This window comes from Myotis yumanensis, unplaced genomic scaffold, assembly GCF_028538775.1.
Source record: "Myotis yumanensis isolate MYYU_CA2020_CCGP unplaced genomic scaffold, mMyoYum1.0.hap1 SCAF_16, whole genome shotgun sequence".
Lineage (NCBI taxonomy): Eukaryota > Metazoa > Chordata > Mammalia > Chiroptera > Vespertilionidae > Myotis > Myotis yumanensis.
In genome coordinates this window covers 13759096-13772223 of record NW_027223767.1, presented here as the reverse complement: position 1 = coordinate 13772223, position 13128 = coordinate 13759096, and the positions used below count along the sequence as shown (strand labels likewise).

The 13128-nt window shown below is 46.0% G+C and overlaps 1 protein-coding gene across 1 annotated transcript; it reads left to right on the top strand.

Moving 5' to 3' along the window:
- Positions 1-9762: 9762 nt before the first annotated feature.
- On the top strand, positions 9763-12858 carry LOC138994859 (phosphofurin acidic cluster sorting protein 2-like). Its single transcript, XM_070395063.1, has 2 exons — positions 9763-10824; positions 11410-12858. The coding sequence occupies exons 1-2, from the start codon at positions 9772-9774 to the stop codon at positions 12856-12858; spliced, it is 2502 nt and encodes an 833-aa protein (XP_070251164.1). The 5' UTR covers positions 9763-9771.
- Positions 12859-13128: the final 270 nt, after the last annotated feature.

Here is a 13128-nt window from a genome sequence, read left to right as displayed (position 1 = left end):
AGGCCAAGGCTCCACACTCTCCTACAGAGTTGGTCTCCAAATTTACAAATCCTGACAGATTGCCTATTCCTCAGTATCCGGGGACCACGAGGGTGCTTAGTTCTGGGACACACACACACACACACACTCACTCTAGATCTAATGACTTTGGCTGGGATTAGAAGAAAAGCAGACACAGGTGACAATAGGAAGAAAAAGGAGGTTGGAGGCACTACTGATAAGTGACATTTCTCCTACTTTATAGCTACTACCCACATGAGCCTGGATATCGCTAAGAAGCACATGCTGCAATAATCCATTGTGCAGGCAGGAGAGACAGGCCCTAACAGGAACAATGACTTGTCCAGGATCAAGAAGAGGTAAGAACGAGGGGTTGAATCTGAACCCAGGTCTGTCTCCTCAACTCTCAGACCCTGACTGCGCCCAGACTTTCTAGGGAGCTGTGGAGAGGGTGTGTTGGTGTCACTGTGTGCACTGTTGGTGTTCCATGGAGAAGGTGGGTGAGAAGTCAGCAGCCCACAGCACTGTCTATAGCTGTTATTAGGTGAGGGGAATCTCAGGGGGGCGGGGGCAGGCAATCCCAGGAAGTGAGGTCACTTCCTAATAGAACTCGGAACCCCGTAACCAGGCACCCACTTTCTAGCAACTGCCCAACCGCCACTCACTTGGCAAGAGACAGTTGACAGTTCAACATGTTCTCTTGTTGTGTTCCCAGTTATCGGGCCTCTGGTTCCCGGAGACCCTGCAGGGAGAGTTGTTCCAGATTCTGTAGACGGTTCAACACTCGTGCCCGACATCTCTGGCCGTTTTCAAGAAGATCCCCTCAGGTAAGAGAAGGTGGCCTGGGTCAGACCCATTCAGGTCAGGCCAGCCTCCTCTGCGGGCCATCCCTGTACACCCTCATCCCCTCTCCTTCACGTGGTGGGAAGATGAACCTGAAGGGATAACCGCGGGGTAGGAACAGATTTCAGGGCAGTGGATAATGGAGATGTGCTGCTGTGATCACACCCCAGGACAGGGCAGGCAGGTGGAGATGGGCTTCCAGAGGGGTCCCTTATCTGTGCCAATGGGAGTCCTAGCCCTCAGACTGTCCCGCCTTTTCCTCCAGTGGAGCTTTCAGCAGATCACACAGTGTGCATGTCTGGAGTGGAGGGTCACAAGGTCAGAGAACCTACAAAAACAGGGCTGTGAGGCTTTCCCTTGGTGACTGGGAACTGTTTTTACAGAGCTCTGCACAGGAGACTGGACCGGAGCCGACAGATGGGGTCCTCAACTCCATGCCCCTGCAGGAGGCACAGATACCTGATACACCCACAAGTATGCAGCATGGCCTCAGGGTGAGTGTAGGGGCCCAGTGGACCCAAACTCCAGAACCCCAGGAAGTCAATGGGACCTGGGTTCCAGAAGGATCCCTGCTACTCCCCTGAGATCCCTCCTACCGTCCAGTTTTCAAAGGAATCTGTGTCCCCATCTCCTGCAGGTCAGGAGCTAGGGTCTCCCTGGGCTGCACAACATACCAAGAGGGGGAGCTGTTATCAGGGTTGGCGATCCATCTCTTCACTGCTGTGGGACCTGGATTTTATAACTTTCTGTTGCCATGACAACGGTGCCACCCTGGACATACCACATGTCCTAATATCCAGACCCTCCACCCCAGGAAAAGCCTCTGTGTCTCATCTTACATTGGGATGTTCTGTCCGAAATCGCATGGGTGGCACTGTTAGTACAAGCATGTGCTGTCTGTCCTCTGCTAAGAAAATGACCTAAGATACTAATGTGTTTCCTATTCCTCACCTGCAATTCTACTTTTCCTGCCAAGAACCTTTTCTCTTATCAATGTGAAAAACTTTCAAAGATGTGAAAAAGTATTGTGTGTTTTTTTTGAACCAAAGTGTCAACAATTGCGGGTGAGCAAAATCTCAATGGGTTGAGAGAATGCTCCGGAGAATGACAATTTTGCATCTTCTTTTATAAGTTACAAGCAAAGTGCAGACTTATGTGGGTTCCATGAGGACCATGGGTGATAGATTAGGGAGAGAGGAGAAAGCAAAGTGGGGAGATGTCTGTGATTGGATAAACGGTAAAATGATAGGCACATACTTCTCTTACAATGGTAAACGTAGGATAGTTTCAAGTCAACAATGAACTCAATAACACTGAGGGGATTTGTGGTCTCCATTGAGCACGGAGTGGTGCCTGTGCTTGTGTTGTCCAAAATAAGGAAAATTCCTTTGATAATTTAAAGCTATGTTATCAGAGATGCAAAAAGGCCGTACACAGGCTCAGTTACGGTAAAGATTGACCTTTGTCAGGGAAGGTGCCAGACTAGGACATGACTACCCACCATGAGCTCCTTTCAGTTAGTGTTTTAATTTCAGACCATCCTTTGTAGTTACTTAAGGTCTCTGAGTTTGCAAGGCCTCCACGCAGGACTTCCCTGAGCTAGTCAGGTTAGCATGGGGCCCCTTTTTTCATCCATACATATTCCTTTTGTTCACAAATTAATACAAAATATGGATTGATGATCAGTGTTAGTATTTTGTCTTGCTAAACAATGGACCATTGGGGATGAGCAAGACTATAACCTTAACTGGCATTTAAGGTGGAATTACTATTCACAATAAAAAGACAGGAGAATGGGACGCCATGAGATCCTACATGTCCTTGTTACAAAATATTCTGTATCAACTTTAAATTTTGAACTACCATGTGCAGAGTCCTCTTGCCGCTTGTCTTAAGTTTTGGTATTTTGCATGTAGTATAACATTTACATACCAGGAACAAAAGCAACAGCATTAAAGCAGTAACACCGTTTAGGAATAAAACATGTCTAGTGCTAGACTGAGGGGACTAAGCATCCCAACCAACCAAACATCACTTTCCCTGTATTATCATAATTGTTTATTAAGCTAATTATATGTTTTCCTTCTTCATCCACTGTCCCTTGTACTTATGCTATGTTTGGCCAGATGAATTAAGACTCTCCACTCTTTCCTTATCATAATTGAACATCAGAATGTAATTGTCTAGTCACTACAATTACAATTACAATTACAATTACAATTACAATTACAATTACAATTATTGGGAAAAATTAGCAGGTATCCAAATTCAACTTTTTATATTTAATAAGGGAGGGGCCTGGGGAGATAGATATTGTTTCCATTAGAAAACCATAAGGAGGGTAATAACAATATAAAATCATCTGATGTACATTTAATCAATAACTATGAAGTGATGTAAGAACAAGGTTTGAGCAGCAGTAACTTGTCAGCATCCAGGCCTTGCTGACTTCTTGGGGAAGCTGTCAGCCCCCATGGCCAGTGGTTTCTCGTCCTTGACAAATCTTCAATGTCCACGGTGGATGGAGGCCAGTGTCAGAGACAGATGTCCATCTGTGGTTAGGCCTCTGATAAGGTAAGGTCCCTTTTAACACATTGGAGAGAGTCTTTAATGAATGTGTTTCAATAAACAAAAAATCTCCCGGTTGTATGTTTTGGTCCTTGAAGTCTTTGTCTCTTGGGAGTACTGTGAAATGAATGTCACTAATTTATGATTGCCTATAACCTTAGTGAGTCATTGATAGTAATGTGGAATGTCTGCTTCTAGTTCTCCTTATATTTTTGAAAAGAAAAAATTTTAAAAATCAGAAGTATTTTAAACAGAGTCATAACAATAATCATCTTCACTTCATTTCGTCCAATACCCATTTTTTTTGTTTATCCTGATTATTTGCCAGTATTTTCATAAATTCAGTTATTCCTTGGAGTTCTATACTTCTTCATTCAGTTCAAAGATGTGACCTGCTTAGTAACCTTAATTTGGAATAAGTCAGAGTTCTTTTCGGGGATTTTTCTAAAGATGTAACATATTTGAAAATGCAGTAGAGTAAAAGAATAACTTTCTATGAATGACAAAACAAAGCGGCATGGTTATAGATTTAATAATAATGCAATTGATAAAAAAAATTTTCTGGTTTAGTAAGCTTTAACATTTTAAGACAATAATTTTTGGAAAATAATAATTACTGTAAAATGAGAGAGAATAATATAAAAAATATATATAAGTACATGTATATTTATTTAGATTCAATACATAATTTCAATTATAGAAGAACAAATAATATGTAAGATTTTAACACATTGTCCATGGCTTCTTGTATTGAGCATTGGAAATAATTCATAAACTTCCCATGTTTGCACCACAAATACCTGGAGTCCCACTGCCAGACACCCTCACAGGGAACCATCCCTCTTGGCTGGACTGGTGTTGCTGACAAGTGAACTGTTACCCCTGAGAGCTTCCTATTTGACCTTCTCTTTGAATCTTGGTGGGTTCCTCATATAGCAGGCTGAAATCCAAGAACATCCATTGTAATAAAAGCATATGTACACAAATAGATCAGCCATTTTTATTTTTTTAGTTTAGCTAAGCTTCCCATATAATTTCAAGCATATAAAATAGGCCTAATTTAGTTTAAAAACATTCCTTCAATAAGGATACAGAATAAATCCTTGAAGTATTCCAGGGCCCTTTGGAATTAACTAAAAGTCATTCTTTTGTTTAAAACAGTGGTTCTCAACCTTCTGGCCCTTTAAATACAGTTCCTCATGTTGTGACCCAACCATAAAATTATTTTCATTGCTCCTTTATAACTGTAATATTGCTACTGTTATGAATCATAATGTAAATATCTGATATGCAGGATGGTCTTAGGCGACCCCTGTGAAAGGGTTGTTCAACTGTCAAAGGGGTCTCGACCCACAGGTTGAGAACCGCTGGTTTAAAAAGTCTCTTAAACTGGAAACTTTGTGAAGGTTGCAAATATACATACACAAAAGCTTACAGCCTGGACGTTTTGTAAATTGAAGTAAAGCAAACACAGACTTATGGAAATAACTCTGAAAGACATTAATCTTATTTAGAAATAGTTTTAATATTAAATATTTTGTCCAGACTACAGAATTCGCCCTAATTTACATAAGAATTTAATCTTTTTAGGCCAATGAAAGACTATATGCTAGTAATGCCATCTGGAGGCTGAAAATTCACCATACATATCACATAGATGAACACATCACATACAGACCATACACATAATTTGAATTACTAATTTGTACAGAGAAAATGCAAGAATTTTTTTTATAAAGTTAAAACTTTCACAAAATTTTATAGCTTGTACCCCCTTTTACAAACCTTTTCTCCACTTTCACAAACCTTCTTACCCATTCAGAAATAACTCTCCTTATAGAAACTTACATTTGTCCTTTTCCTTCAAATATGACTCTCCCTACATCAAGCCTTTTATTATCACAACTATATAATTTCTCCAACTTAACTGGAACTTTTAACTCTTAGGAGCCTTAATTTCCCCAATGATAACCACAAAAGTGAACAACCAGCATTCCTTAGATTGACGTTAATGAACATATTTTAATCACACTCTCACTTCCAAGAAACACATCTTCAAGAAAACACAAGTCATTATATCAACAGCTGCAAATCCATTTTATAAACCTTCTGTATGAAAAAACCCAAAAGCAGGTGAACTTGTCTAGCAATCAATGTTTCAGTATTTCATGTTATTTCAAAATATCTAGTTATTCAATAACTTTCATTAAAATTTACTAAGTTAGAAAGAAATAGTTAAAATAAGCTAAAGTGACTTGTGTAGGTGGGTGAGGTATTTTTTTCTATTGGGATCAGACATACCTTCCAGAGATTTGTAGCTTTATTTTAAACAATGAACTCAGGTATTTTCAAGTCAAAGGTTCTGGGACTTTGGTTGCATGAAGCCAATCCTATATAATAAAAGGGTAATATGCAAATCGACCTAATGGCAGAACAGTCACTATGATACACACTGAACATGAGGGGGCAGACACTCAACGCAGGAGCTGCCCCTGGTGGTCAGTGCACTGGGGGATGGGGGGAAGGAGGGGAGGAGCGGGCCTAAGCCATGAGTTGGACAGCCCCTGAGGACTCCCAGATTGCTAAAGGGTGCAGGCCTTTCTAAGGGGAGCCCCCCCGCCCCCTCCAGTGCACGAATGTTGTGCACTGGGCCTCGAGTTATCTATAAGTTTTTGAAATGAATTAGGGGGGTAGTTTGGAGAAGGTAAAAGGATTTGTTGGGCTTTGAATTGCTTCTGCAGGCAAACCCTCTGGCCCCTTGAAAACTTCATTCGTAAAACAAGGATAGTCATTTTCAATAGCCCAGGGACTGGGTTGCCACCCAAATGTTGGCAAGGGACTGACAAATTCATTCATCCATTTTTGGAATGTTTCCTTCTATTTGGGAACATTTTTCTAGTTTCCAGAAAGCACACACCTCTGAGAGGTATAAAGGCTTTCAGGTATATGAAACCTCTGTCCATCTCCCTTGGGAATGAAAAACAGGTTCTAGCTGCATGATAGTCTTAAAGTTAATGGTGCCAAACCTCTCTATTACCCACTTTATATTGGGACCAGGTAGGTGGTGTAACGAAAGGAGATTGGCTTCTTTCTTGAGTTTCTCAGGGTCAAGTATCTCCCACTTGGTGAGTATGTACTCCATAAGAGGACTCTCAAGTCACTGTGGGCTGGTTCCGCATCTATAGAGAGACATATGAGCAAGCCCAGTGTTAGAGGCATGTCTGCATGTCTCTGAGCTGTCTGGAGACATTCTGAGTAGGGGGGGTACCCTGGTAAGCCATCTCTCAGGCTCTGGTGGATGATACTAATAAAGGAAAGATGATTACCAAACCTTCTGTCAGTCTCAAGGTTAGTTTCCTCATGGAAGGTTCCTTTAAAATCATTACTTTCCCTTTTGGTTCAGTATCTGGTTCATTTATTCTAAATATATAACTATTCTGGGAAAAGCATATGTGGGCATCACTGATTTCATATAAAAGAAAAAAAAAGCCTCAACTATCAGGTGAATTGGGAAAGATTTCATTAGCAAACTATATATATATATATATATATATATATATATATATATATCCATAACAACCCCTAGTTGAAAAGAAACAGGTTTTGATTAAAAAACAGACATTTTGTACAGAAGGTTTAGTCTGATGGAGAAAGCAATTAGTGAGTGCTGTTAAGAAAAATAAGATAGCCCCAGTATCTACAGGAGCCGTAGTGGCTTCTCTTTTTAAGATAATTTCAAGTTCTCCCAAACAGTGAGAAGGGGAAACACCCTTGGAGCAACCCCATGCTTCTTTTGTTTGTTTACTTTTTCTAAATCCTATTTCAGTTTCCTATATCCCTAAAGTGGGCAGACTTCTCTATAGGAGTTTTCTTACAACCTTATTTAGTAATTCTCTTCCTTTTGCTCCCAGAAACCAGGAGTATATTAATTGCAATAGGTTACAATAGCCAGGATTACATGTTCTAGCAGTTAAATTTCTCTGTGAGCCTATCAGAGCCATAGAGAAAATGGAGAACAATTGCTGGTTCCTTTCTGGCTGAGAGCAGCTTTTCTCCAAAGGGAGCTGGTGGAATTCCTAATCTCATTTTCCTTAAGTCAGTAGGGAGGGGTAGTGGAGGAGACAGAAGGGGAAGGAGGAAGGGAAGGGAAAGAACACATTTGGACAAGGAAGCTCAGAGAGCAAAAGATGTAGTGGACGTGCTATAGAAGGGGGAGAATGGGGTGTTAGCATTTACTCACTTCAGGAGAGTTCAGAGATAGTTTCTACAATTTCTCATTAATTTATTTTTTAAAAGAATTTTCTGTGCTTCTCCTTAGAAGCTTCTAATTTCCAAATCAAGATATGTTTCCTATTCAATCATTTTCATTTTGGGGCTAGCATATTGCTAGTTTTCTTTTTTTTCCTGCAAAAAATTAATTTATCTTGGCCATTTTTCAGTTGATATTTTCAAGTTAAATCTTGCCATTTCTGTAAAGCACTTGCAAGAAAAGGCTTCCTCTCAGGGGTTAATGAGGGCTGGGGTCTGGGAGGTCCCAGCCCTGGAGGCACAACTTCCCATGTTAATGATAGGTGTGTTTGTTTTTATTGTTATTGTTGTTATTTTATATTTGCAGAATCTGAGCAAGTTTTCTAGGGATGTTGTGGAGTGGTTGGAAGTGTGCTGCTTCTAGGTTGAGCTCCATTATGCTCACCCCCCTCTTATGTGCCTCGGCTTCTCTCCAAGTTATCTAAAGCGACCTGAATGCCCCTAGCCAGTTTGGCTCCATGGGTAGAATGCAGGCCCTGAGAGGTCCTGGCTTTGATTCAAGGTGAAGGGCATGTACATTGGTTGCAGCTTGATCCCTGGCCCTTACTGGAGCGCCTGGGGGAGGCAACCAATCTATGTCTCTCTCATTCTCTCTCTCTGTATCTCCCCCTCCCTTCCTCTCTCTAAACCCATCGGGAAAATATACTCGAGTGAGGATAAATAAATAAATAAAAATAAAATCCTCAGGAAGGGCTAGGAACGCTGGTGGACCTAACCTTATGGGCTCTCCCTGGAGGAGCCAGTCAGGTGATTTACAGTTGAGTTGGAATTTCCCGATGGGGCTCCTGCTTGGCGTGAGGAATGACCTCTGACACCTCCGCAAAGATTCTTAGTTGCTTAAGAACAACCGAGATTCAGGTCAGAAGGAGGATGTGTCCCTTCGGAGCAGAACAAGTTTAGCTCTCACTTACACAGTGAAGGTTTTTTGCTCAGACTCTCAGAAAGCAAATCCAAATGAAAACCCAGAGTCAAAAACCAGCCACCCATGTTTCCTCTTGTCTCTCCTTAGCCCTAATTCTGTCAACACTTAACCTTAGTTCCACCTTGGGGATTTAAAAATACAGCTTAACTAAAGTCGAACCCTCTATCACAAGCAAAGGAAGGTTCTGGATTCAAGAGACAGCCAAATTCACCTGACTGGCAGGGAACTGGTGGCCCAACGGGCCCTTTGCTGGATCCTAGACCGGGTCTGGGTCCGCAGGGCAGTCGTGTGTGATCTTTGGAATCCTGCCGCAGTAAGCCAAGTAAATATCCATGTAGGCAGCATTCAACACTGTGCAGAATTTTTGTGTGTTTATTGGAGCCCAACTGTCAACAGTGGCCAGAAAACAAAATCTCACTGTATTGAGGTAGTGCTCCAAGAATGGCAGTATTGCAACTGCGTTTACACATACAATCAAAAGTGGAGATGTATGTGGGTCACATGAAATCCATTGCTTAGGGAGGCAGGGGAAAGCAAAGCAGGGAAATCTCTGGGATTAGATAAAAAGTAAAACGAGAGACACATATCTCACTTATACAGGTGCTCACAGGATAGTTAGCAATGAACTCAATAGGAATGAGCAGCTCTGAGGTCTTTGCAGAGCACAGAGCAGTGCCTGTGCTCCTAGGTGACGAGAAAAAGGGAAATTCCTTTAACATTCCAAAGGTATGTTATCACAGATGCCAAAAGACAACAGACAGGCTCAGTTAAGGTAAAGATTGACCTTTGTCAGGGAAGATACTGGCCTAGCACATGACTATACACCATAAACTGCGTTTAGGTAACAACTTTTAATTTCAGGCTAACTCTGTGGTTAATTTAAGTCTCTGAGTTTGAAAGGCCACCATGCAGGTCTTACCTGTGCTAGTCACAGATGAGCGTGTGACTATTTGTCATTTACTCTCTCCTTCGATCACTTGTGCCCCACCTCTTGCCACCAATCATGTCCCTCCTCTGTCCCAACAAAGGGGGAGAAACCATCAAGTACCTGTTCACTGGAAGCAGCTGCAGCTTCCTCGCCACCTGCGGGCCTGGCCCGCTCGCCCACTGTGCCCAACACGCCAGTGCCCATGACTTTCTTCTCTACCTGGGAGGTGGACTGCTCCAGACCTAGCAGCGTGCCCAGATTGTGCACCTTCACTTTAAAGAAGCTGGTGGTCTTGAAGGAGCTGGAGAAGGAGCTCATCTCCATGGTCATAGCAGTGCAGATGCAGGGCTCCAAGGGCATCTTGAGATCGCACGAGGTTGTGCTCCCCAGCAGCGGACCAGTGGAGACTGACCTGGCGCTGACCTTCTCCCTGGAGTACCCCCACTTCCTCAAGAGAGGAGGCAACAAGCTGCAGATCATGCTGCAGCAGAGGAAGTGCAATAACAACCGGACCATCCTGGGCTACAAGACACTGGCCACAGGTGCCATCCACATGGCCGAGGTGATGCAGCGACCCCCCGACTGTGGCCAGGTGCTGAGCCTCAGCAGCAGGATCCAGGGGTCCTCCATCACAGTGGCTGAGATCTGGATCTCCTCCCTGTCCAGTCAGCCCATCGACGACGAGGATGGCAGCATGCAGGGCAGCCCCAAGGCCAAGTCCATGGATCGCTACATGGAGGGGAAATCTGAAAGCTTCACTGAGCTGGACTCCAGCTACAATCTCACACACAGGCAGGACCTGGAAGAAGCTGACTTTGACCTGGAGCAGCCCAAGAAGCAGCAGCAATGCCTGCAACAAAACTTGAAGCAGAAAGTCATGGCACTGCTTCCCAGGTCCAACATGTCAGAAGAGGTCCTGGACTCAGATCAGGACCCTACAGAGCATGTCCCTGAGGTGGAGGAGGACATGGACCTTCTCTATGACACCCTTAAGAATCCCAGCGACGGTGGCCCAGAAATGGAGGACGATAGCAGCATCCTCAGCAACACCAAGCCCAAGACCAGACAACACTTTGAAGGACTGGAACACTCCAGCTTGCAGAGGAAGACAAGGAGCTTACACAGTGCCAGGAGGCAGAATGAGCCTCCTCGGGCGGCCAACATGCCCATGAAGACCCAGGGCCCAGGCGGTCAGCTGTTCAGTGGCAGTGTCTCTGATTTGATGGGCTACAGTACCCCACGCACCGCCGAGGTGGTCAAGAGCTGGATCTTGTCCCTATCGAGCCAGACCGTCGACCATCTGGACAACGCCATGCCGGCCGGCACCAGGGCGCAGGCCACGCATAACTTGTCTGAGGGAGAGTCTGAGATCGTCTTCTCTGAGCTGAAGGTCAGCTATAATGCCGCCCACAGGCATGACCAGGACGAGGATGACTTGGACCTGGAGAAGCCGATAGGAAGGAGGAGATCCACCATCAGGCAACAGAACTACCAGCAGAGAGTCGCAGAGTGGCTGGGCAGGTACCAAATGACGGTGGAGGTCCTGGACTCGGAGCAGGAGTGTGAGGAGCAAGTCCCCGATGCGGACAAGGACCTGGCCTTTCTGTTTGAGAGCGTGGTGTGCCCCGGCGACAGTGGCTCAGACATGGAGGATGATGACCGCCTCCCAACCCCTCCCATGCCTGAGCCCATGACATATTCTGAAAGCCTGTCCAGCCCAGATATGGAGGAGGACGACAGAGTCCTCAGGACCCACAGGCCCAGATTATACTGTGAAAGCCTGTCAAGCGAATGTGACTCCGAATGGGTGGCCCACAGCATGCCCAACCCTGGGCCGCAGCCGGCACAGCCTGGGGACAGCCCGGAAGCAGGGACCTCTGGCCAGGACATGCTCACTAAGAGGCACACCACCAAGACCGAGTCTCTGGCCATCCCTTCCACCAGCTCCAAGGGGAAGCAGCCTGCCCGCCGGGGCTGGAGCAGGTCCCTGAATGAGTCGGCCAACAGCCTGATGAAGGAGCGCTGTCCAGTCCCACAGAGCCAACTGCAGGACCCCAGGAAGACTGTGTTTGACCAACTGAACCACAGCCTCCTCTCCAACGACTATCTGCCCAAGAACATCATCCTCATCAATACCTCCGACAGGCAGGGGCAGTGCCTGTCGGACGTCCTGCAGCAGCACACGCTGCCTGTCGTGTGCACCGGCTCCATGGTGGATGTCCAGGAGGCCTTCAGCTCCATCATCTCCTGGATACAAAGATACCGCAACTGCAATACCGAGGCCACAATGCCAGTGAAGATCGCGGTGGCGGGGGACCAGCAGTACTTCAGCACCGTGCTGCGGGTCTTTGTGGAGCAGCTGTCCCACAAGGCCCCGGACTGGCTGGACCACATGCGCTTCCTGGTCATCCCACTGGGTTCCCACCCCTTGGCCAGGTACCTGGGCTCCGTGGATTGCCGCTACCACAAACTCCTACGGGACCTGGCCTGGTGGGAACTGTTCTACCACCTGGAGGCCCCGGATGCTGTGCAGAACATTGTGTTGAAAATCAGAGAGTACCTCACAGTGGCCAACTGTGTCCTCCAGCTGCCCATCGCAGAGGCCATGCTCATCTCTAAGCCGAAGAGCCCGGACGAGTTGTCCTCCCAGAAGTTCATTCCCTTTGTGTGGGCAGTGAAAGTTGGAAGAGTGGAGCCAATTTCAGCCACTTCAGGAGACTCAGCTGAAGCCGTCCCCTCATGCTCCAATGTGCTTCTGTCCACCGCCAGGGAGGCCACACACAAGCTAATTTCCCTGTCGTCAGTGAGTGGGGGCCCGTCCTCCCCCGGCCAGAGTGTGGGTGCTGAGCTGATGGAGTTGCAGGTGGATTACTGGGAGGCAGCCCAGCCCACCAACAGGAAGAGGAACGAGGAGAAGAAAGCCCTGCCTGCCACCAAAAACACACTCCGGGGCACCTTCCAGTCTCTCCAGGTCAGCAGGCTGCCCAGCAGCGGCGAGGCTGCAGCCACGCTCACAATGTCCATGACTGTGATCACCGAGGAGAAGAAAAAGAAGGTGATGTCTTTGTCCAAGAAAGACAAGGGCACGGACTTGGAGTCCAAAAGCCAGTGCATCCAGGGCATTGGCCGCTTGGTCTGCTCTGCCCAGAACCAGGAGCACAGGCAGCGGGTCCTCATTGACGGCGTGGAGTGGAACGACGTGATGTTCTTCCAGCTGGCAGCCCAGTGCTCCTCCCACGTCAAGCACTTCCCCATCTGCATCTTCGAACACAACAATTCCACCTTCTAGCCCCGCCCCTCCCCCTGCCCTTCACCCTGCCTGTGCCAAGCCCAGGAGGACCCAGCTGCTTTTCTGTCAACAGTTCAGTTTACTATAGACACAGACCGTGGAAACACAGAGAAACTGTTTTGAGTTTGAATGCGCTCACAGCCTGGAACCTAAGGGGGTTGCCCTCACTGGGACCCCCAAATGGTCTGTTCAATAACCAGAACACTCCGGCAGGTGGGAGGTCAGGACATCATAGTTGAGATGGAGCATCATGGAAGGTGTGTTTTGGCC

Excerpts from the sequence above, each read along its gene's own strand:
- LOC138994859 (XM_070395063.1), top strand. The coding sequence starts at position 9,772 with ATGACTTTCTTCTCTACCTGGGAGGTGGACTGCTCCAGACCTAGCAGC. Across the intron at positions 10,825-11,409 it reads CCCCACGCACCGCCGAGGTG|CCGGCACAGCCTGGGGACAG; the intron begins GTCAAGAGCTGG and ends CCTGGGCCGCAG.